The 23,129-nt window shown below is 38.2% G+C and overlaps 1 protein-coding gene across 2 annotated transcripts in view; it reads right to left on the reverse strand.

Annotated features, from left to right (window-relative positions):
- The window catches only part of VWA8 (von Willebrand factor A domain containing 8), a 199,716-nt gene that overhangs the window by 85,459 nt on the left and 91,128 nt on the right, over positions 1 to 23,129 (reverse strand). For both annotated transcript variants that reach the window (XM_052786057.1, XM_052786058.1), the window contains exons 22-25: positions 11,815 to 11,890; positions 11,010 to 11,145; positions 9,571 to 9,690; positions 7,325 to 7,530 (exon numbers count right to left, since the gene is read on the reverse strand). In XM_052786057.1, the coding sequence (XP_052642017.1) occupies positions 7,325 to 7,530; positions 9,571 to 9,690; positions 11,010 to 11,145; positions 11,815 to 11,890 (538 nt within the window). The remainder of the gene's footprint in view (positions 1 to 7,324; positions 7,531 to 9,570; positions 9,691 to 11,009; positions 11,146 to 11,814; positions 11,891 to 23,129) is intronic.

Below are 23,129 nucleotides of genomic sequence, written 5' to 3' on the forward strand. Positions count from 1 at the left end.
TGGTCAAGTGCATCAAATATTATCTGGTTTTCACTAAAAGCCTCCAAGTATGTCTATGGTTTTCTGAATCATTGCATAACTTCTGACATCGATACCCTTCTCCTCAATGAATTGCCTCAATAGTTCCATGCCTCTTGTATCAGCAGGATATCATAAAACATTTATTTCCTCAGGTACAACTGATCGCTTCTGTCAATAAAACCTGTTCTGAACACAAGCCACTTGTCAAAAGGCCCTCTACTTCAGTTATTAAAAAAAAAAAAATCACAACTCTCTTGTTTCAATCAGAACAAATACAACCACTTTTTAATAACTGCCTGGACAACTGCTTACTGAAGAAAGGCAACGACAGTTCACTAGAAGGCAAAAAAAAAAAAAAATTGAATGTTTGAGTTGAACATTTAAAAAAAAAATCATTTGGTTTCTATTGATTTTTAAAACCAGATTACTGGAGAAAATACTGATCTCTCGTCAGTCTGTCTGGTTCTCATTCATTGATTCTTCCCCTTAAAAGTAACACCTCTGTGTGTACCTTGGAGTATTTTCACAGCTTAGATCTTGGCTATTCCTTAAAATAGTAAGTAACATAGGTTGTGCTTTTAAAAATTTTATATTTATATACGTAATGCTTTATTTGATACAGAGTTGTGACAGAATTCTGCTTGGTGAAAAATGCGTATTTTATGGATCTAGCTTTCCATGAGTACATGTATTGCTACAGTCTGCTTAAAAGCTATCAGCAAAACAGTAATTTCCTAGTATAAATACAGAATCTTAATTACAATATGCTATACACATTGAGGTCTACTGTACTTCTAGCACTACCCTGAAAACAAAGTGCCAAATGATCTGGTATCCAGCCCGTAACGAGTCCAGATTTTTGTTTTAGTCTTCTACCTTGTGTTCTCACTACCACTCACTTCCCTACACATTCGAGTGCCTTCAGATGCCCGCACCACCCCAAAGGCCCACCTTGCCCCTAAGATCTCTCCCTCCCCGCTCATTCCTCCGCGCCCTTGGCTTCCCCCTGTATCCCCAATGCCTTTTCACTGAACGCTGCCAGCTCTCTCTGTGTCTCTTTGGTTGTCCTGTCAGCAGGGCGAGAAGCACCCCATCTATGGCTCATCCTGAGCGACAGGCATACTAATTGATTAACCATTGCTCGGGTCTTTAGTGGGCATCGTCTACTGCCAAGCAAAACAGATGACTTCAACCCCTGCCTTTTCACTCACAGGGACTCTAATTTCAATCTGTTCCTTTCTGTCACATAGCCATTGATTTTGATTAAACCAGCAGAAACCTAATTATCTCTGAAAACTGGTAACTGAGATTCACTGTGGTTGGCCAAAAAGGTAAAAGGTTATCATTGATGTGCGTTTGGCAGCAAGGTGAGAAAGGGATACAAACTGTGATTTGATAAGTCTAGTTTCCTTTTGAGATTAGGCTTAACAGAAAAAAGCACTATCTTAGCACAAAAAGCTTACTGAACAGGCCTAAAAGCCTGATGAATAGTAGACTTCAGGGCCAGAAGATACCTTAGACATTTACTGCTTGAAAACTAGTTATACTAGTGCCTCCTATTAGAAAACAAATCTCAGATACAAACAAGAAAGAAGGCCTATCCGAAAAATCTCAGCTTTCCCAAACTCAATAGAGTTAGTAAAGAAAGCTATTTCCATTTTATCTGGACTAACGTGGCTTGCCTGATTAACATCTACCAGGGACATCAGGTGAATCTTGACTCTGCAAAACAACATACAAAAGGTCTCATGAAAACTAGCATATTAGATTGCAGAGAAGCAGTCATAGCATGCACTGGTAGTTACGGGCAGCATATCGTAACCCAACGGAGCAAGAGCAGAGCTGCTCAGCTTGCCCATAAGCCACTATTAGCATCAATACTTCTGAGATTTGACACAGGCTGAAAACTGCCGGCGAGCGAGACAAAAAGCCTATATTCAGGTCACCTCCAATCTAGAGCTGCAAGACCCAAATTCCCTATACAATCTGTGGAGAGAAATAGTTGCAGCAACCAAGTTAGGCACCTGCATTAGACAACTTTCCCTATGCCTGCAGTTTCAGGTCTTCCAACTAGTTTGGTATCTCGAGGTTTCACCAAAAAAATCCTTTCCTTAAGAAAAAGTTAGTATAGAGGCAACCTAGCTTGGAAGGCAGCATCTAAGCTACAACTAAATTGCTACAGGTTCCCTACTTCCCTTTATGGCAAGATGCTCTTGTGACTACATTGTAGACACAATTCTATACACTGAATACCACAATTAATCAGAGTGCAGAGATTAGCCTAATAATATGTTGATGCCACAGTAATCAAACTGTATTTTAACTGACTAGCCCCAATGCTCATATGCGCTCTCAGATAACAGTAATCAACAGCCATTTTTTCTCCAAAACATCAAACCTTTTTTACAGAAACAAAAAATTCCAAAATTATGTGAAAGAAATCAACACAATAGTACAAAGAGAGTGGGGCTGTGGAACTGCTGTAAGGGAAATTGTTTAACAACATGACTAACTTCCCTCCTTCCTTCCTAATGACCAGCAATTTTATTGACTCATTTCCCTCCTTCCTCCTTCTTCTCTACCTGAAGACCTAAAAGCTTCTTACTTTGGAATAACCATTATGTTTATATTCATTGTTTACATTTGGCTACTCCCAGCCTTTTTATGATTCAGACTGAAAAACAAGTTACAGTAAACAAAATGTTGCATCCTTTCAAAGAGACTGGGATCTTGAAAACAAATGTTACAGAAGAAATCAAAGCTGCATGTTGGAGATTTATTTGGATATTTACATTTAACATTGTAAGAGGTGAAAACAGCAGATAGGAAACTTCCCCACTGATCTGTGCCCAGTGTCCAGGTTGAAGTGACCGTACTAATCTGGTTAAGTGAAGGAGACAGAAGCAGAGCGTAAGTGCCCTTAGACAATTAGCAATGCAGCTCTTCCAATCTTCAGTTAATGCTGTTCACGAAGAAAAAAATAATTAAGTCCTATGTTTCTGCACCAGTTGGTGACATAAGAGAGCACAACTTCAGATTACTTGGAGACAGATGATGAAGGAAAGAAGCTAGGAAGGTAGGAATGGCAAAAGCGTATGAAGAAAGGAAGGAGTTCATTGAGCAAACATGCTAGAACACCAGCTTTTCAGCAGCATAGCAACTGTTCCTCAAGTCTGTAATTTCTCCACTTTCATTTCAAATGTAACTCTGTTTAGAGATCACAGAATCACAGAATGGTTTGGGTTGGAAGGGACCTTAAAGATCATCTAGTCCAGCCCCCCTGCCATGGGCAGGGACACCGTCCACTAGACCAGGTTGCTCAAAGCCCCATCCAACCTGGCCTTGAACACTGCCAGGGATGGGGCAGCCACAACCTCTCTGGGCAACCTGTGCCAGTGCCTCACCACCCTCATAGTGAAGAACTTCTTCCTTATGTCCGATCTAAACCTACCCTCTTCCACTTTAAAATGATTGCCCCTTGTCCTATCACTACATGCCCTTGGAAAAAGGCCCTCTCCAGCTTTCCTGTAGACCCCCTTTAGGTACTGGAAGGCTGCTATAAGGTTTCCCTGGAGCCTTCTCTTCTCCAGCCTGAACAACCCCAACTCTCTCAGCCTGTCTTCATAGGAGAGGGGCTCCAGCCCTCTGATCATCTTTGTGTCCCTCCTCTGGACCTGCTCCAACAGGTCCATGTCCTTCTTATGTTGGGGGCCCCAGAGCTGAACGCAGTACTGCAGGTGGGGTCTCACAAGAGTAGAGTAGAGGGGGAGAATCACCTCCCTCAACCTGCTGGTCATGATTCTTTTGATGCAGCCCAGAATGCGATTGGCTTTCTTGGCTGTGAGCATACATTGCTGGCTCACGCTCAGTTTTTCATCCACTAATACCCCCAAGTCCTTCTCCACAGGGCTGGTCTCAATCCACCCATCGCCCAGCCTGTATTTGTGCTTGGGATTGCCCTGACCCATGTGCAGGACCTTGCACTCGGCCTTGTTGAACTTCATGAGGTTTGCACAGGCCCACCACTCAAGCCAGTCAGGGTCCCTCTGGATGGCATCCCTTCCCTCCGGCGTGTTGACCGCACCGCTTCACACAGCTTGGCGTCGTCAGCAAACTTGCTGAGGGTGCCCTCAATCCCACCGTCCATGTCGCTGACAAAGGTGTTAAGCAGCACTGGTCCCAATAACAACCTCTGAGGAACACCACTCATCACTGGTCTCCACTTGGACATCAAGCCATTGACTGCAACTCTTTGAGTGCGACCATCCAGCCAACTCCTTATCCACTGAGTGGTCCATCCATCAAAACCATGTCTCTCCAGTTTAGAGACAAGGATGTTGTGCGGGACAGTGTCAAAGTCCAGGTAGATGACATCAGTTGCTTTCGCTTATCCACCAATGCTGTATCCCCACTGTAGAAGGCCATCAGATTTGTCAGGCATGATTTGCCCTTAGTGAAGTCGTGTTGGCCGTCACCAATCACCTCCTTATTTTCCATGTGGCTTAGCATAGCTTCCAGGAGGATCTGCTCCATGATCTTGCCAGGCACAGAGGTGAGACTGACTGGCCTGTAGTTCCCCAGGTCTTCCTTTTTTCCCTTTTTAAAAATAGAGGTTACGTTTCCCCTTTTCCAGTCAGTGGGAACTTCCTCGGACTGCCACGACTTCTCAAGTATGATGGATAGTGGCTTAGCCACTTCATCCGCCAGTTCCCTCAGGATCCGTGGCTGCATCTCATCAGGTCCCATGGACTTGTGCACCTTCAGGTTCCTTAGATGGTCTCAAACCTGATCTCCTCCTACAGTGGGAAGTTCTTCATTCTCCCAGTCTGCCTTTGCCTTCTGTGACTTGGGCAGTGTGGCTGGAGCACTTGCTGGTGAAGACAAAGGCAAAAAAGTCATTGAGTACCTCAGCCATCTCTACATCCTGGGTAGCCAGGTCTCCCATTTCCTTCTGGAGAGGGCCCACATTTTCCCTAGTCTTCCTTTTATCACCAACGTACCTATAGAAGCTTTTCTTGTTGCCTTTGATGTCCCTGGGCAGTTTTAATTCTATAAGGGCTTTCCTAACCTGACCCCTGTCTGCTTGGACAATTTCTCTGTATTCCTCCCAGGCTACCTGTCCTTGCTTCCACCCTCCATAGGCTTCCTTTTTGTGTCTGAGTTTGTCCAGGAGCTCCTTGTTCATCCATGCAGGCCTCCTGGTGTTTTTGCCTGACTTCCTCTTTGCTGAGATGCATCGCTCCTGAGCTTGGAGGAGGTGATCCTTGAATATCAACCAGCTTTCTTGGGCCCCTCTTCCCTCCAGGGCTTTATCCCATGGTACTCAGCAGATCCCCGAAGAGGCCAAAGTCTGCTCTCCTGAAGTCCAGGGTAGCGAGCTTGCTGTGTGCCCTGCTTGCTGCCCTAAGGATCTTGAACTCCACCATTTCATGGTCACTGCACCCAAGGCTGCCCTTGAACTTCATGTTCCCCACCAGCCCCTCCTTGTTGGCGAGAACAAGGTCCAGCATAGCACCTCTCCTTGTTGGCTGCTCTATCACTTGGAGAAGGAAGTTGTCATCGACACATTCCAGGCACCTCCTGGATTGTTTATGCCCTGCACTGTTGTCCCTCCAACAGATATAGGGGTCGTTGAATTCCCCCCCCCCGAGGACCAGGGCTTGTGAACGTGAGGATGCTCCTATCTGTCTATAGAGGGCCTCATCCACTCGGTCTTCCCGGTCGGGTGGCCTGTAGCAGACCCCCACTATAATGTCACCTGTCCCTGCCCTCCCTTTAATCCTGACCCATAAGCTCTTCGTCAGCTCCTCATCCATCCCCAGGCGGAGCTCCATGCACTCCAGCTGTACATGTTGTATCAGTTTGGTAAACAAATTCCTATCAACTCGTAATGCATCCTAATAAACTACTTTGCTTATGTGTTTATTTGGATAGATTCCTCAGCTTTTAGGTCTGAATTTTGTTAACCCTTAGTACAAAGTTATAAAGAGAGCATTATTTTTTCTTTATATTACTGATATCATAGTAGCGCCAATTTACTTTGTCTCAGGACCTCATTGCACCATAGAGACCACACAGCACAAAAATCTATGCTCCCCAGAAGTCTAGATGAAGTGAACATTTTTAAAAGTGATAATTCTAACCTGCCGGATCTAAATGTCTGTGTATATGGATGAATATATGTGAATATGTTCATGAGCACAAACACAAAACCGTCATGCAACTGTGTTATACTCTGCAGTGTTAAACACAGAAACAGTAGGTCAAATAATTTGTGTGAACTTATATTCTAATTGTAATAATTACATTAATATTTCCACTAATCTTTTTTCCAGTCTAGGATTCAGTAATTTAAGAAATAGTCTACAAATTAACAAATTACGGATTTTATTATTATAAACAGAACACAATAAAATCACTGCTACTTCAAAAAACATTAAGATACTTTATATTTCAAACACTTCAGATAAAAAGTATCCTTTAATTTATAAAGACAGAAGTCAGGCTCTACTGTAATGTTTAAAAAAACCCCAAACATCATTAAAACAGAATTCAGGATTTCACAGTTAAAATGTGTGTAGGAAGCAAACATGGATCCTAAGTACCTGTTTGCTAATTTATTATCCATCTAACATTTTCTTCAGAAAAATTCCACCACTGATGTATTACTGTTATGCAGCAGGAAGTTGTTTTCCCCAGGAAATGATTAAAACCAAAAATTTTATAGCAGCATAAAGTGAACAGTTGCACTGTCCTGGAAGTATTCTATGCTGAATATGGAATTTTATAATGAAGGCTCATATGAACGTTGCATACTGTATTCACAGTATGAATGTGATATGTTCTCACATAGTAGAAAAACAGACTCTTGGGATTTTTTTAATATGTATAAATAAACACATAGAAAAAAATCATAGAATCATAGAATAGAATCATAGAATCATTTAGGTTGGAAAAGACCTTTAAGAGTCCAACCGTCAACCCACCACCACCTTGCCCACTAAACCATGTCCTGAAGTGCCTCGTCTACGTGTTTTTTGAATACCTCCAGGGATGGTGACATCACCACTTCCCTGGGCAGCCTGTTCCAATGCCTGACAAATATCCGCCTCTGTACATCTGCAATCCTTACCCTCAGACTATCTGAACATCTGAATATGATGATTCCTTCAAAATGCAAAACTTTTCATAAGAATGAAATAAAAATGCATAAAAAATAATGGCACCTTTTTCTAAAACCTTCAGGCATTAAGAAACTAGTAGTGGTGAATTGAAGTTTTCAATGAAATCCGACATACTGTACCTGTAAATGTTTTACAATATTCACAACTTCTCTAGTTGAATAGGGATAGTTAATAATTCCTTGGTCAGCTAAGCTCCTGAGTTCTCCAAAAGCAGCCACCAGTTTCTGAAGAATTGGCTCTGGAACATCAGGACCATACTGTCTAAGCATAGCCAGTTCAGATTGTGGTTTGGGATTATCAACAGCATGGCAACTAAAAATGTCACCTAAAAAGAAAAAAAGCACACAGTTAAGTAATTTATAAAGAGAGAGCATCACAACAGCCCCTTTAAGTTTCATACAGCACCTTAAATGGAAAAGCAATGGCTCAAGAGGATGCTAAGTACCTACTTGTTAAAACAAAACAAGACAAAAACTACTTTGAGAAATGTGAAGGACAAACTTGCTATGAAGAACATTGAGGCTCCTGGAAACATGGAGATCTCTCCTGTCATTTTAATCAAGGTGATTACGAGGGAGAATTTCAAGAAGAAAGACAAGTCAAATGAACGCAGAAAAAAAGAAAAAAGGTTTAAAGAAAGAATAACAGGTTGAATGGGACCAATTTGTGAACACTTTCAAAACACCACAGGATGCACGGAAATCTTGATATGCAGGAATGCCCTAATGCAAACCCAACTGAGAGGTCTAGAGGAAACACTGGATTTATCTTTTCTCTCTGTCTGTCTTGAAGTATGGTAAGAAATTTGGCAAGACATTCTTTCCATATATTTGCATTATATTGGTCCCAATCATATAATCTATAAAATTGAGTTTATTCGTAAAGAGTCCTTTAACAGTCGTACAAAACTTTGCAGAAACACGATCAGATCCTGCTGAAAAGGGACTTGAATTAAAAGCAGAAGAGCTCCTATGCTTGAAAAACAAAATCAACAAAGAACCCCAAAACCTCAAACCAAACCTCTGCCATGTGGGCCAAAAGCAATAATGCTAGGATGATCTATTTTGTTTAAAGCGTCCATGTAAGGAGGAAAATTAGGTCATGAAAAAGAAATAGGCTATACTAAAACATCTTGAGGCAACATAGCTGGGTGAAATTCAGAGCCAACGAGTCTCTGACACGGAATGCCCGTTCACTGGGAACTACATCTGAAAACCAAAAAAGCTATCGTGCAATATGGAATTGGGTTTGCACCTGCTTTTATGAGTACGTTATTATCCTAGTGGCAGGTGTCCCTGCCCATGGCAGGGGAGTTGGAACTAGATGACCTTTAAGGTTCCTTCTAACCCAAACCATTCTATGATTCTATTATTTCTTGCAGAGTAAGCATTACAGCGAAAACTAACAGATAAAAGCACATAAATTAAGGTGCCTGCATACAAACAGCTAAGCTAACATAGATAACAGAGTCAGTGGAGTCTGGAGGGCTATTCAGTTCGTAGCCCTGGTGTAAGAGTGCCAAAGCCTTGCCAGAGGCCCACTTAGACTAAGATTGAACTCTACAGGCCAATGAATTCTTCATCACTTGCCCTTATACAACATAAATTTTTGCTTTTGCTGTGAGATGAAGCTGTGCGGAACCTTTGCTGATACACAGGATTTTTAGGACCTACCAGGAGCTTTCTGAAATAAGGCTGCTGTTGATATGAAAAACTTTGATGTGAAATTTGGACAGCCTTACCTGAAACTAGATGAATTCAGTATCTTGTCAAATATACGTATTTTAATGAGGCCTATCACACATGGCCATGTGTATGGAGAGGCTAATGAGGACTAAGAAGCAGGTAGCATAGTGCTAACACCAAAAAAGACAGTAGCCTCCACTGCTGAGAGGAGAGAAAAGAACCATCCATCAAGCTCCCATCTCTTGTATTGAAGAGGACAGCGCCTGGTGTGTGGCTTGTTTGATATGGGGAAAAAAATGGTGAGCAGTCGTGTTAACCATTGATGTCAGGTATCAAGCTGCTCATAGCTCATGTTTTTGCTATATTTGTATACAATATACACTCATTAACAAAGACTTCTTGTAACCTTGCCTGTCTTCTGTGTTTGTCCAGATCCCATAAAACAAAATAGTTGTAACACAGATGACCACATGAAGCTGTTCACTTCAGGGCAAGTTCAGGCACTTTTATTAAGATATGTAAATTTACATGTTAGTTGTCTTCTGAATCTTGAGTGTCTTCTGTGAAACAAAATATCAATATGCATAAGGACCCCTTCTTCTCATGAAATCTAATGAATAAAGACAGTTATTCTATTAATCAATTCTATTAAAGATCACCATTTAATATGAATCACTTACCTAATGTGCCAAAAAAGTCATTACCCAAGAAAGGAAATCCAGGTCTATTTGCTAGAACTATCATTCTAAAATCAGGGTGAATAACTATTACATTTTCTCTCCCCTCTACATAAGTATGATCTGGAAAAGAATTAAAAGTTATTAATTGCATATTTAAGCTTTGTGATTATGAATGAATTAAATGAACATAATTAGATTAGAAGAAGAATTCTAATTCTAGGAAGAATTCTTCTAATCTAATTATGTTCTTCTTAGAATTAGAAGAACAGTTACAAAAAAAGGCTCAATAGCATCTTAGTACGTCATTCAACTCTGAGTATTCTAGGTTTCATTTTAAAGTTTCATAATTTGTTTCACGAAAATTTAACCGGTGTTTCATTTAAATGAAAATGCAAGCACTATTCTTGGGGTGGGGACTACCTGTCCTGTTTATATTTAATTCCACCAAAATGTTGAAGCCAATGGTGAATAAAATGTGGTTTTATATGGGTCTGACATTATCGGGTCTGGGAACACAGGACTGAAATTCCTCCTGGTTATTACAAAAATCTGTGAGAAGCCAGACAGACATGATTTCACACATGTGAAGACTGTTTCTCCAAAATGAGTCAGACTGGCCCCACTTGTTCCCTTGCAGCATGTTTCCAGTGGCACATGGTGTTTGGGAATCCTTTCACCTCCTCTAAGAAACTGAGATTGACTAGCAAGATATTTTAAAAAATGCCCACTACAGTTTATAATGACAAGCAAAACTCAAGTGTCGTGCCATGCGAGTGCTGAATGATTGCTTCACTCAAACATTGTTCCCAATATTGTTAAAAAGAAACTCATTACATAAAGTACAGTGTCTACTAACATCAAGAAGGCATTTCAAACATGGTCTTTCTTTGAAAAATAATGAAAAATATTTAGTTCCTGCAATTCACATGAATTAAATTCCATTAAATTACAAAATACTCTCACGCTGCAGGATATATTTAAATAATATAAGCATATGCAATATTTGATTAGATGGAACCCTTAACAATTCAACCTTATATATACTCACATCTTCAGATCTAGATCTGATCAAATTATACCCCAACTGGCCAGATGGGCATAACCAGGATCATAATTTGGTCAACTAGATCTTTATTTCTTACGGTGAATGAGAAGCAGAGGTCAACAGTTTTTTTGTTTTTTTGTTGTTGTTGTTTTGTTGGTTGGGTTTTTTTTTAATTTTTCAGGAAAATTCACAAGAATGCTGATTTAAGAAAACCTTTGTGGCTATTGCAAAAGTAGTAAAGAAAATGACTGAATTCTCTAATTGTTAACTTTTTAGCATCAAGTATTTTTTCCATTTGGACTCTTCTGGGTCTCTACTTAGTAATGTAATTGCTGAAAACCAGCAACACATTACATTTTACTGTAAATGATCAGAACACTTTATATTTACTTACTGGCAACAATTCGCCTTCCATCTGACAAAACCATTTCCCCACTTTCTACTAAAGTTTTTAAGACACAGGTAACATTTGTTGGTGCTTTGTCTGCCTCATCGATTACCAAAATATGTCCGAACTTCACTGCTTTTACCTAGAAAAGAATCAAAACATCACAACCCCACAAAAAAACCTGCAAGAAATGCATTACTGATTTCTCAGTCAGTAGCAGGGACAGCTTGGTGGCACTGAGACAAAAAAAGGGACTCAGAACAGGAATAAGCTATGAGAAGAGGAGGCAGGTGAGACAGGAAAGGTGGGTGCTTCTGTTTCTTCAGGATAGGGATGGAAAGGGCTGTGCTAGGGAGGGAAGTGAGGAGCCTGACTGAGAATGAATCGGAGTACTGACAGAGAAGTGCAAAGCAGTTTGCATCTAGACTGTCAACATATAGCTGAAAGAACTAAAGAACAGCTGCAACAGCTGTTTGGAGTCTAACTTAGCAGGTAGGTCTGAGATGCTACAAAAGAAGAGGAGGAAAATACCACTCTGCCAGTTAGAATGTGTCAGGTTAATACTAAATTATTTTCCATATTCATTTTGTGCACGCAGACTCCCAAGACGATCATCTTATTCACATTTGGCACAGCAAACGTGGCAAATGTGACCACAGTCAAAGTTAATGAAATGTTACCACGCTCACTGACTATGCCATCAAAGTAATCAAATCACAAAGAATTTTCTTATTTGAAAAGCCAGCATGGTTAACTACTTGTTTTAAATGAAAAACATTTCCAAATATACAATCCAAATGTTATTACTGACCAGTGGTGAATCTTCATATATAATAAGACCATCTTTAACAGAAGGTTGTAGGGTAAGGCTTTGTACAGTGGTATCCCTGAAATGTGGAAAAACAGACAATATTCATTAAAAATACAAGGGAATTTTAGTTACAATAAAATGCAAAATGAAAAAATGAAAAAACAAAGGCTCTCTTTTTTTAAGAGGAAAAAATATCTTTTTTTTTTTTTTCTTTTAGAATTCTTGAAGAACTTGAACTGAGAACAACACTGTGCCAGCTTAGTGGTCAAAGGTGAGTATCTCTGTCTCTGCCACGGCTTTCACGGTAGTTCTCAATTTCTCATAAACCCTGGAAATGAAACCACTGAAAAGTGAATCTGTATCTTTTGCATGTAGGCACATTACTACTGTTACTACAGGCCATTCTGTATTAGTCTGCATCAACAGAATGATGGACTATTCACATGACAAAACCCGTCAGGAGAGCCTCACTTACACTGCTTGAGATCCACACGCTGGTCGATAGGTAAGGTTGGTAACCTTTGCATTGCATGTGAGATTTGATACAACAAAAATCTCTTACCTTTCACAGCCATGCCATATAACAAAACTGTTTGCTTAAGCTAAGCTGACTCACTGTTCCAAATATCCACCTTAGTTCTATCTTTAATTTTGTAACACCTTGTAAAAAACCAACAATATTCTGATAAGCTCCATGGGTACAGAAAATCAAACACAGCACTGTTTGCAGCAAACTATTAAATGGCCAGCTTCCAATTACAGTTTTAAACTGACAGCATAACGTGCATGTTTCCTTTACTTGAAACTGCTGTCAGCAGGATTTCTGTCCCTAATAACTAATAATTTCTTGTTTAGCTTCAGACTCATGATTGATTTATCCCAGAGTTGCTCACGCACGGGAATAAAGCATAGGGCAGGAAGAGAGATTTTTAATGTTTAGCTACTTCATCTGAACTTTAATCCAGGAGGGGAAAGGTTACAAAGCTGGGACGACCTTCACTTCATTTAACCCTGTCAAATGCAGCCTGTCACAAGCAGCAACGCTCCCCCAAATAGTTATATTCATGTTGTATTCACTTGCAACATGTAATTTTTTAAACCACTAAAAAAAGCAGTAGCATTAATCTATTATCTCAGAAATCATACCATGGACATAAAAACAAAGCTTGTATTGTCATCCTGCTTGTCTACCCATTTCTACACTGGGCAGAGAAATCAATAATGGATCAAAAAATAACAGTAAACCAACAACTTTTGTTTCTTGAATACAGGTTATTTAGGGACTAAATTCTCAGACTGTATGTATCAGCCTACCTCCGTTACCAGTTATCATTTCTAGTTCAAGCCCATACAGTCGCAGATGTAGAAGAATTTTAAAATGTGTAAACCAAACCCTTAAGTACATGAAGGCACAGTCACAGGTTACTAACTAGTCAGAAATAATTCATGGAAAAATGTTCTAAGGAATTAAACCAAGTAGAAAAGGGGAAGGATTTGTCAAACCTGAACCCTGATCCCTTTAAAGTAATAGAAAGGTGAGAAAATGGGAAGATCTAACGAAAGCATAGGCCAAGAATAACGTAAAGGAAGATGAAGCATTACAGGATGCTTTACAGATAATAAATTTGCGCTTAGCAGCCAATGCATTTAAAAAATAAAGTGAACAGAGCATGGCAGGAAAGGAAGACCTCTAGTGCTGGTGTGCACGGGCACAGGTGGCAGCGGACAAAAAGACACAAATGTCAAATGGTGTTTTCCTGTAACACAGAACAGTGTATTTTACTTTTGGTGAGCTAGTTAATCCTCTGGCTCTGCAGAGTTTACTTGCAACCCCAATATGGAATACTAACTTGAGCTTAGTATCACCAGCAGCCCACACAAATCCTTAGGTTGATCTCATTCTTAGGGATGACAGAATTGACCGTATCTTTGCGGGAAATAAACACTAGAAGAGTTTACACTTTACTTAAGCACTATTATAAAAGTTGCATAGATCAGAAAAAAATGTGTAATATCAAAATGAAAGAACAACTGACATCCTAAATCTAGCTTCTAACTTTATTTCTTATTTTATCTCTGGTTTCCTCCTTTCTTCTATTTTGTTGTTATTCAGCCCTAATATTTTTAGGAAATATTTCAGGGGGCTTGCAATGTATTATAGAAGCTAAATATACAGCCAAATATTAATTCCATTGGCTTGATGACATAAGTGAATGCAAAACTCCTGTACTTGCTTAGGCTATTACATTCAGCCATGTATATAGGAGTGATTTTTGCCAGGGTTAGTACAGATACACGTTATTTTCCTTTCAGAATCATAAGCTATGCAATTAGACTTCATTAATTTCTGTTCTTCAGAAACCTAACATGACCTAAATACACTAAAGAATGGCTAAAAATAATTTGCCTCCTTAGGGTATTTTTCTTCTTAAATTTTCACTTTGTAATGAAATTACATAAATGTAAAGACACTGAAATATAGAATAATAAAAATATGCTAAGTCTGAAATATTTCTGAACAATATGGTGTGCAGATTTTCCTAAATGTAAAGTATGTCTGGCACTCAAAACATTAGACTGTAGAATTTCACTCCCACAGGAAAGGAGCTAAAAACTGTAATTCACATTCACTTATTAATATTAGCACCTTAATACTAACTACGGTCTAACAAAGACATGAATATCAAAACTCCCTAATTTCATCACATTTGGCACCCAAGATGAAAATAGTTCTGACACAAAGAAGCAAGACTGTGGGAATATAGAAGCGAGTCAGAAAAGCTGTCTGACATACTGTCATCCCACTCAAGTGAACTGATTTGTCTTCTCCTGATTGTAAAAGAAAAATACGAAAAGCTTGCTAATGTCTTTCCTAAGAAGGTATTTTTATTTTTATCAAGCAAGCCATCCTCACAAGCTCTCCAAAAAAAAAAAAAAAAAAAAAAAAAGAAAAAAAAAAAGAAAGAAAAAAAGAAAAAAGATCTGCTGCTGAAACTCAGCAACTTTTCTGACAGTGCCACTTAATTCATGGTAGGACTTCTGATAATTCTTTTGATGGTTTTTTGTTTATTAACTCACATCACTGCCTTTTATTTATTTTTTGCTACTGGTGCATTATTTACCCTAAAGGCAGCTTTTTCTGAGGTCTACAGACTTACTCGAACATACTAGTCTGTGACAGTTACTATTTCTTTGACAGCAATGCCTTCTTTCTGGGGAAGAACTATGAGATGCGGCAGAAGAAATTTCCATCAACCACAGAGACTGTTCAGGCCATTCTGTCCCTGTCAATTTCTAAGATTTACCCAAATTCTATTAAATAATTGAATTAAAAACATTACACCAAAAATAGAGGAGAGGAACTGCACCTGATAGCTACTTTATTGTTTAGAGTAGAATTCTCCTCTACACAAATCCAATCAATGAGTTCAGCATTTCTTATCCCATTCACGGGAGACAAAAACTTTCTTCCAGGCTCTTTTCAAATGGAATTTTGGAGTTGTTTGGGAGAGCTGAATACTTCTATCAACAGACCTTGGAACAGGGAAGGATGGAAGGCAAAGATGGAAAGAAAGTAAATCTCCAAGCATTCTGGATATCCTGTGGTGACACAGGAGCTGAAACTAGCCAGGAGGTAAAATTAAGGACCAAAGGAGAATTATGTTCCTCTCCTCCTGAAATTTGGGTTAGTTCATCTGGAGGACTACCTGGCTGAAAGATGCTTCTTTAGAGAAATGAAATCAATGCATGAAATTCTTCATTAAAAATGTTAATGCTGTCTATATGACAGAACTGCAAATATTCATTGCATGTTTTGACACTTGTCCTCCCCAGAACATTGAAATGTAAACACCAAAACAGAATTTGATCCATTGTATAATTTACCCCTTATCATCTAATTTAAGAAAAGGAAAAGGTATTCCAATGCTTTATTTTAAGACTTGAGTCCCCAAGAAGGCTTATGCCCAAATACAGGACACAGTGTCAGGACCTCAGGTAACATGACAAACATCCATATTCACTGGAATTACTCCATCTTGACAAGTGCTGAAGAATACTGCCCCAGCTTTTGTATGTACTTACACTGAGGATGAAAGGGTAACAGAATATCTATGGAAGGCAACTTGCATTTTAAAGGCTGGTGCTCATGGTAACAAGCTTAGATACATCAGATTCAGGTTTGGCCTTCCTCTTATTCTCCAAATGGAACTTTATAGTAGTTGAAAGGAAAAATCAGAGACACAGAACATATGCTCTAATAATTGTTGTTCTTCATTTCTGTGAGATATCTGTATCTATCTCAATACCTATGTACATAGATATATATATCTCTCTCTTCTCAATTACATTTCAATCAGACATGAATATGCCCATCTGCTGTGACCTAATTTTAAGAGTATTTGAAAAATAATTAGGCCAAGGGCCATTTGAAGCTGTTAATTGGTTAGCTAATCCACTCATGGATTATCCTGATGGAAAGCAGGCAATCTTAACACAAAGAAAGAAAGAATATGCATGACTTTGACATTTAAAAATGAATTTCTTTAGCCAACCTATCATACAGCCATTGCATTGCCTGATCTGACCACTGTGTTTAGGAAATTCTGAAATATCTGAAAAGCTAAGCAGCTGTCTCATTTCTCTGTTAAACTGACACTGTAAAGCCTTTTTGACTTATCTGTATGCACTGATACTTAAATCCCCATTTTTCTTCTGCTAGGCTGTTACAGCTACTCGGCAGGACATATATTTGTTTAAAATCCAAGAAATTATTTAGAGTATAAAGGTACTCATTACTCAGTATGACTGCGGGTGGCAGAACAAAGGCCAAAGAGAATTATATGTTTAATTCAGGTTATATGCTTAAATCAAGTTACAGAACTACTTATATGTGATCCATCTTTCCAAATGAGATGCAAAGTTTTCACATAATTTGTTACAACAACATAAGAAATTCACTCACCCTAATTGTAAAATCCATAAATGAAGAAACATGATACCCTACAGCTCCCCTTATTGTGTATAAGTATACATTTCACGGAGTAAACAGTGAGAAACTGTTACTTCAGCTTTAGAGGAAAATGAAACAACGGGGTCTTCTAACCTAAGCTATTTTTCCGTAACAGCCACACAGCAGGCTATTCAAGCTGAATTCAACTCCTACAAAAAGACAAATGAAGTAGCTCTCTAACACCTGGAATCTGACAATAGCAGAGCTAGTCAGCCAGCTTATGAAAAGCTAAAACTGGAAATAGAGACCATTAGCTTGCATGGACTCTTGGAAGCTTTGCATTGCAACTCTGTATTGATTGAAAATGTATTTAAGAAAAGGGGAAAAAACAACAACAAGAGTAAAAAACCATAAAGACACCTATTATATGCTAGCCAATACATGCAGTGCTTCACAACATAAATCTTCGTAACAAAAATATGTCATTTATTATTTATTTCCAAACCTGAGCTGCATAAAGAATAAAGCAGACACTATAAGGTTACTGTACAACATTAAAAGAAAATATTCTAGACATATACATTCATGACTCAAAATCACCAGGAAAAATTACCTAGCCTTTTTTTTGTCGCTGCCAACATAGAAATACACATCTTCACTGTGTTCAATGGATTCCTCTAATAAACCAGTGCAGCTTAAGAGCCCTTGCTTCAACAACAGTTCGCTACAGAGATAGCTTTTCTGGGTTGTTCATTTTCAAAAACAGACCTGCAGAGCTATATCAGCATTTAAATTGTTTTACATGGTCCTATATTCTTTCAAGAGAAGATAACCAAATGCAATTCTGAGAACAGGTACACTATAATTCTACAGTATCGGGTGTTCATTGGTGTCTTGGGCAAAGGAAGTTATTCCTTCTGAAACAACTTTTTTAATTAGAATTTAAAAAATCTGAAGTCAATAAAGCTGAAAGGGTAGTTTAAAATTATCTCAATAGGGGAAACAGGTAATTAGATTTTATACTGATTACATGTGCTGAAAAAGAGGGAAAGAAAATTAACATCTAAAGATTAATGGAGAGTTTGTAGTAAGTATTGCTTGTAGGGACACCATAAGCTCATTTTCCTAGCCCAAACCTCTCCATTAATTTGATTGTTAAAGATTACAGCAAAATTACGTTTATTTTCAAAAGGATAACATATGTAAACTCAGTTAATTTTGGGAAGAAAAGATCGTCAGATTACTGTAATTTATTAGGGAACTAGAAAAGGCACAACACAAAATGTAGTAGATTTTTAAAATGAACCCTGTATCACACTTCCCAATCATCAGTCACAAGAACAAACACAGTATCTTTGACAGGCAGATGCAATACCATAGGTAAATTCTTTGAAAGGAAATGTAACATTAGGAAAAAACAGAGTAAGGTAGTGTAATATCTTCTAAAATAATAGTAAGATTATCAGATAACATAGAATTTCTGTAGCAGTTAATATTCTGTTGACAGTGATGAAACATCAAATTTACAACAAAGCCAAATTGCTTTAGCGCATGTTAATGCCTAAAAAAGTGGAAGTTATCTCAACTTGTAAGAAAAGATATCACAAGGAGAACTAAGAATTAACATGGCAAATTTAAAGGCAGAACCCCTTTTATTTAAAAGTTAAAGAAGAAAACTTCCTACATACTCTATTTGCATGAAAAGGCATCAAACCATATTTATAAGCAGTTTTAACTTTTTTAACCTTACAGAGAACAACTCTCGTACACCAAAAAACACTCCCTCTTTTTGTCATATAACTTTATGAAGATTTGTATTCTCTTTTTTGACAATAAACTGATTTCCTAGAAGATTATTTTCTTCATACAGACAAAGAGAACGCTTGAACAGAACTAATCGTTTCATATGTTCTGCAGATTCACTGAGGCTCCGAGCAGCAGAAAATCCATTCACAAGCCGTCAATAAACTATTGATGTAGATTACACTGCAGTCTACTCATCAAAACCTTCTATTCCTGTAAGCGACGGCACTGTTCTTACACAACTAAATAACTGCAGATCTACTGAAGACGTCAGAGTTGAGGTTGACTAATTCTACTTATCATGACTTCAGTGGCTGCATCTGCAGGGGGGATCCAGTCCTCTCACTAGCTGAGAGTAACCAAGCTCCCATCGCAACGGAAAGGATTAGTACTTTTCATTCCTGAACATTCTGAATTGGGTAGAGCAACGCCTGTGACAGACACTCTGCAGAGGAGATGGTGGGCTGCAATTTTTGCATTTCCTATGGCTGATCTATGGCTGAGACAGCGTGAAGCCAGAAAACATCTCAGAGAAATTTCTGCTTAACAACTACTCATTATTTACACTCATATCATGACAATAAATAAATGTTCTAGACCAAACAATCTCATTATACAAAATGTTCCTATTTTTCTTGTTCTGAAAACAATGATGAGTTTGAAGCTGTTTCTTAATTCCCTCAACTTTAACTACTGTTCCATTTGGGCATCAGCTAAGCACACTGCAAATGGACTCTGCACATGGAACAACCACTGCTGGATTATCTAATTTTATGAAGATAAGATAAACTAATTGTTAATTTTTTTTTTCTTCCTACTGAACAATTTTGATTTAGCAAGACACGTTACTACAACATACATAGAATAAGAGCTAGCGGAGGTCATCCAGCTGCTACCTTACAGAAATTGGTAAATCACAGCATCACAGAGTGGCTGAGTTTGGAAGGGGCCTCTGGAGGTCATCTGGTCCAACCCCACTGCTTAAGCCGGGCCACCTAGAGCCAAGGTGCCCAGGACCATGTCCAGACAGCTTTTGAGTATCTCAAAAATCAAGGAGTCTAATGTATACCAAACTTTAAAGAAAAGGTACTGACACAGAAAAATGAAAATTGTGCTTTCCTGAACCAAGCAAATGTCCTGCTTGGAACACAAGATGTTCTTTCCACAATTTTCCTTAAAGGGACTACCAAGACAGAGAGGGTTTTGTTTGCTATCAGAGCAATTAGGAGCACAACTCATGATGGCAGATAATAATTTCAGAGGGTTCCTGTTGCCAGTCGCTCTTTTTGGCTACATGACTTAAAGCCAATCCAACCCCAGCAGAACGGAGATGGCAGCTTTCACAGGTCTTGAGTTGACACCGCGTGCTCTCCACAGTATTTTTCCAGTTCTCTTTAGTTGCCTAAATTAAGATTTCAGATGAGAATAAATTACATGTAAATCTGTTTTTCCTTTTTTTAAGCTCATGTATTAAAGACTAGAAGTGTATTTTAATGAAAGCTGAGATCAGATAACACCATATGACTTCAAAAACTCAATGTATGTATTAATCCAAATGCCTTTAGCACACAAAATCTAGCGCCTCCTACTAGCAGAAACTACTATAAAAAGTGAGTCACTGAATTTTACATCTTCCTAGTCAGAACCTAAGCTTTTAGGAAACTTTCTATTACAAGTTTCTTCACAATCAAAAAAACTCCCCAAAACAGGAGACATAAATCAAGCTCGTGTTGGAAACAAAAAGATAAATACTGTAGTTCTGTAATATAGTCTACACAAAAGTAGTAACTTCAAGGAGGAGAACTCATTGTCATTAAAATCTAAAAAGCAGCTTGACAGTGTGACTTAATTCCAAATAGATGCAAACCTAAATGTTTAAATGACAGGTAAAGGACATTTTACTCCAGCAAAACCATTCTTTTGTCTGCAATTAGTTACTAATTTGATGATAAGAGAAGTAAAATTAATCTTTTTTTCTTTGATCACATCAAAGAAGCCAAAAGTCTAAAGTCCATGATATTTTCTTCTGCTGTTTTTATGCAGGAGAGATGGGAGCTTACATTTTTATATTTATCTATTACTCTCATCAAGAGGGATTTTATAGTCTTAACAGGGCACATGTTCTTGCCTGAGTCTTCTCTAAAGCTTTAAATTTTTTTTCTTCCTTCTGTTGAATCTTTTTTGTCTAAGAGACTTCATAATTTAAAGCAAGATGTTACCAGTTTCCATGAAAATCCTTTTCCTGATTCAATGAAATTTGTTTTACAGATCCACATTTAATCTACCAAATTTAACTTCAGATTTTTGTGTAGAACCACTGGCAATTTCTTTCTACATCACTCACATGAGAGATGGCAAAAGTAGTAACAGCAAGGTTCATAAAATGATGAGGCTTTCCAGGATTCATGCATTTAGGAGCAACACAAATACTTGACTCTGTGTTACACTTATTTGGAGGACATCAAAGTTTCTAAGAAAGTCAGCTGGTATTTAATTTCTGTACAGATCTCTCACTGGCTTGTGACTGCACAGGCCTCATAGATTTTTCACCTTTCTAGTAGCATGATGAATGCACACTCAAGGTGAAAGCAGTAAAACCTTAAAGTTTAATATTAGGCAAGGTAATGCTGTTTGTTCTGTAACATGTAGCTGGTGTCCTGGGTGCACAAAATGGAGACAACCATCCCAGAAGGGTAAACAGAATTCAGGATTTCTCTGCTGAAACTTAATCCTGTAGGAAAGGAGTGACTGGGAAATCCTGGCAGATGAAAGTTCTTCCTTAACTTGGAAAAGCAGCAAGATGCTTCATAAGCGCAGTTCTAGAGAGGCTGTGCAGAGCCTACGCTAAATTACCCCTTTCAGAAAGACTCCTATAACCCCACAATTAGTGCGATGAGAGAGTTGATCAACTCCTGATCAACTCCTAATATTAGGGAGTATGCAAGAGGAAGCAGCCAACTTTTTGAATAATTTATACGCAAACATTTTTCTTAAATTCTTTCCTTATTAAATCTAATCACAGCTTCCTTCCCATTAAGATTTTCACGTTTATGGTCCCAAAATGATTTATAAGACTTAACAATTTCAAGAAAATAAAACTTCTCAATGAGGTCCTGTAAGAAAGGTTAAGAAAAAGGATTTATAACCTCCATAAGCAATTGAAACCTTAAGGTCAAGCTGACCCTTCCCATGTGAATCAGTGGTAGGGCAAGTAAATACAGATGTGAGAAAGGATGTTTAAGGAAAAGCACTCTCTTTTTTTCTGTCTTCTATCTCCTCTCATCATCTTGAAGTATAAGACATAAAATGTGAGATTTTAAAATTACTCCTGGTAATAGCGCATTGCCTCTAAGACAAATATTCCCTGCTTTAATGCCATTGAACATATGGAGTGTTAGATCAGAACTCTGTATACTGTTTTATCAAGACAGTAAAAAAACCAAAACAAAACAATAAAACCCCAAACCAACAAAAAAACCCCACCAAACACCCCCCCCCCCACCATAACCAAACAATCAACAACCAAAACCAAACCAGATTTAATGGCATTTTTAGTTCTTTTATGTTCCTGTTTGTTAGCAAAAGGGGCAAGGTATTCTTCTATTAAAAAAACCCTACATCAACTACATTGCATAGCAACCTGTACTATGCTACATCACAGCGTATCTCCCCTTTATTTACTTCACAAGCTATTGAAAGTAAACATTTGTGGTATATCTTCATCATTTTGGCACTTAAATGCCATTAAACAGTTTCTGAAAAATGGCAATCAGATTCATAAATCAGAATACTTCTGAAATTCAGTCTAATTATTTTTGTCTATTATTTATTCACTATTTTTATTTATTACATAACACTACATTTTAATAAAGATCTTCATTATATTAATTTTAAAGCTGCTCTTACAGTTTTTTTCCACTCCAGCAGTTTCTTCTCGGCTACATCTTAATTACAGCCACCAAAAAGGATATTTTATAGCTAAGGATAGATCTCTCCACCTCAGAACAGATACTATTCAGTTGCAACACCCATTCCATATTGGCATTATTATACATACATGCATATTACTTGTTTTATAGCTAATTATATGAAGTGACAGTTGATATGGGCAAATTCAAGAACTCGGGATGTCATCATCAGCCATTTTCTGACAGATTCACTACCTCACTAGAAACTCAGAGCCTCAGGATATGCAGCTGACAAGTGCACTCATTTCCAGAGAGACTAGTTGAAGTGGAACTAGAGAGGCTGCAACCCAAATTCCAAGGACTAATGAGGTAACATCTGTCAGACACATTTCTGAAAGGGCAAAGAATGTCCACCTTCATCTGACAATGAATCACCTCCACATTTTTCATGAAGAAAGCATTAATATTATTCTTTTCCCCTACATGGTAATCAACTAAAATGCATGCTTTGACTGTTCAATTTCTCCAGATCTCTAATTCAGGTATATTGAGCATCATTAAAAGTATGATATTTAGAAATACTTTCCATTGGAATTCTTAACGGTATTGATGGTAGCTAGCTAGGAAATCTGCAGAAACACCCAGGGCTATCA

Source organism: Harpia harpyja, chromosome 4 (genome assembly GCF_026419915.1).
Source record: "Harpia harpyja isolate bHarHar1 chromosome 4, bHarHar1 primary haplotype, whole genome shotgun sequence".
Taxonomy (NCBI): domain Eukaryota; kingdom Metazoa; phylum Chordata; class Aves; order Accipitriformes; family Accipitridae; genus Harpia; species Harpia harpyja.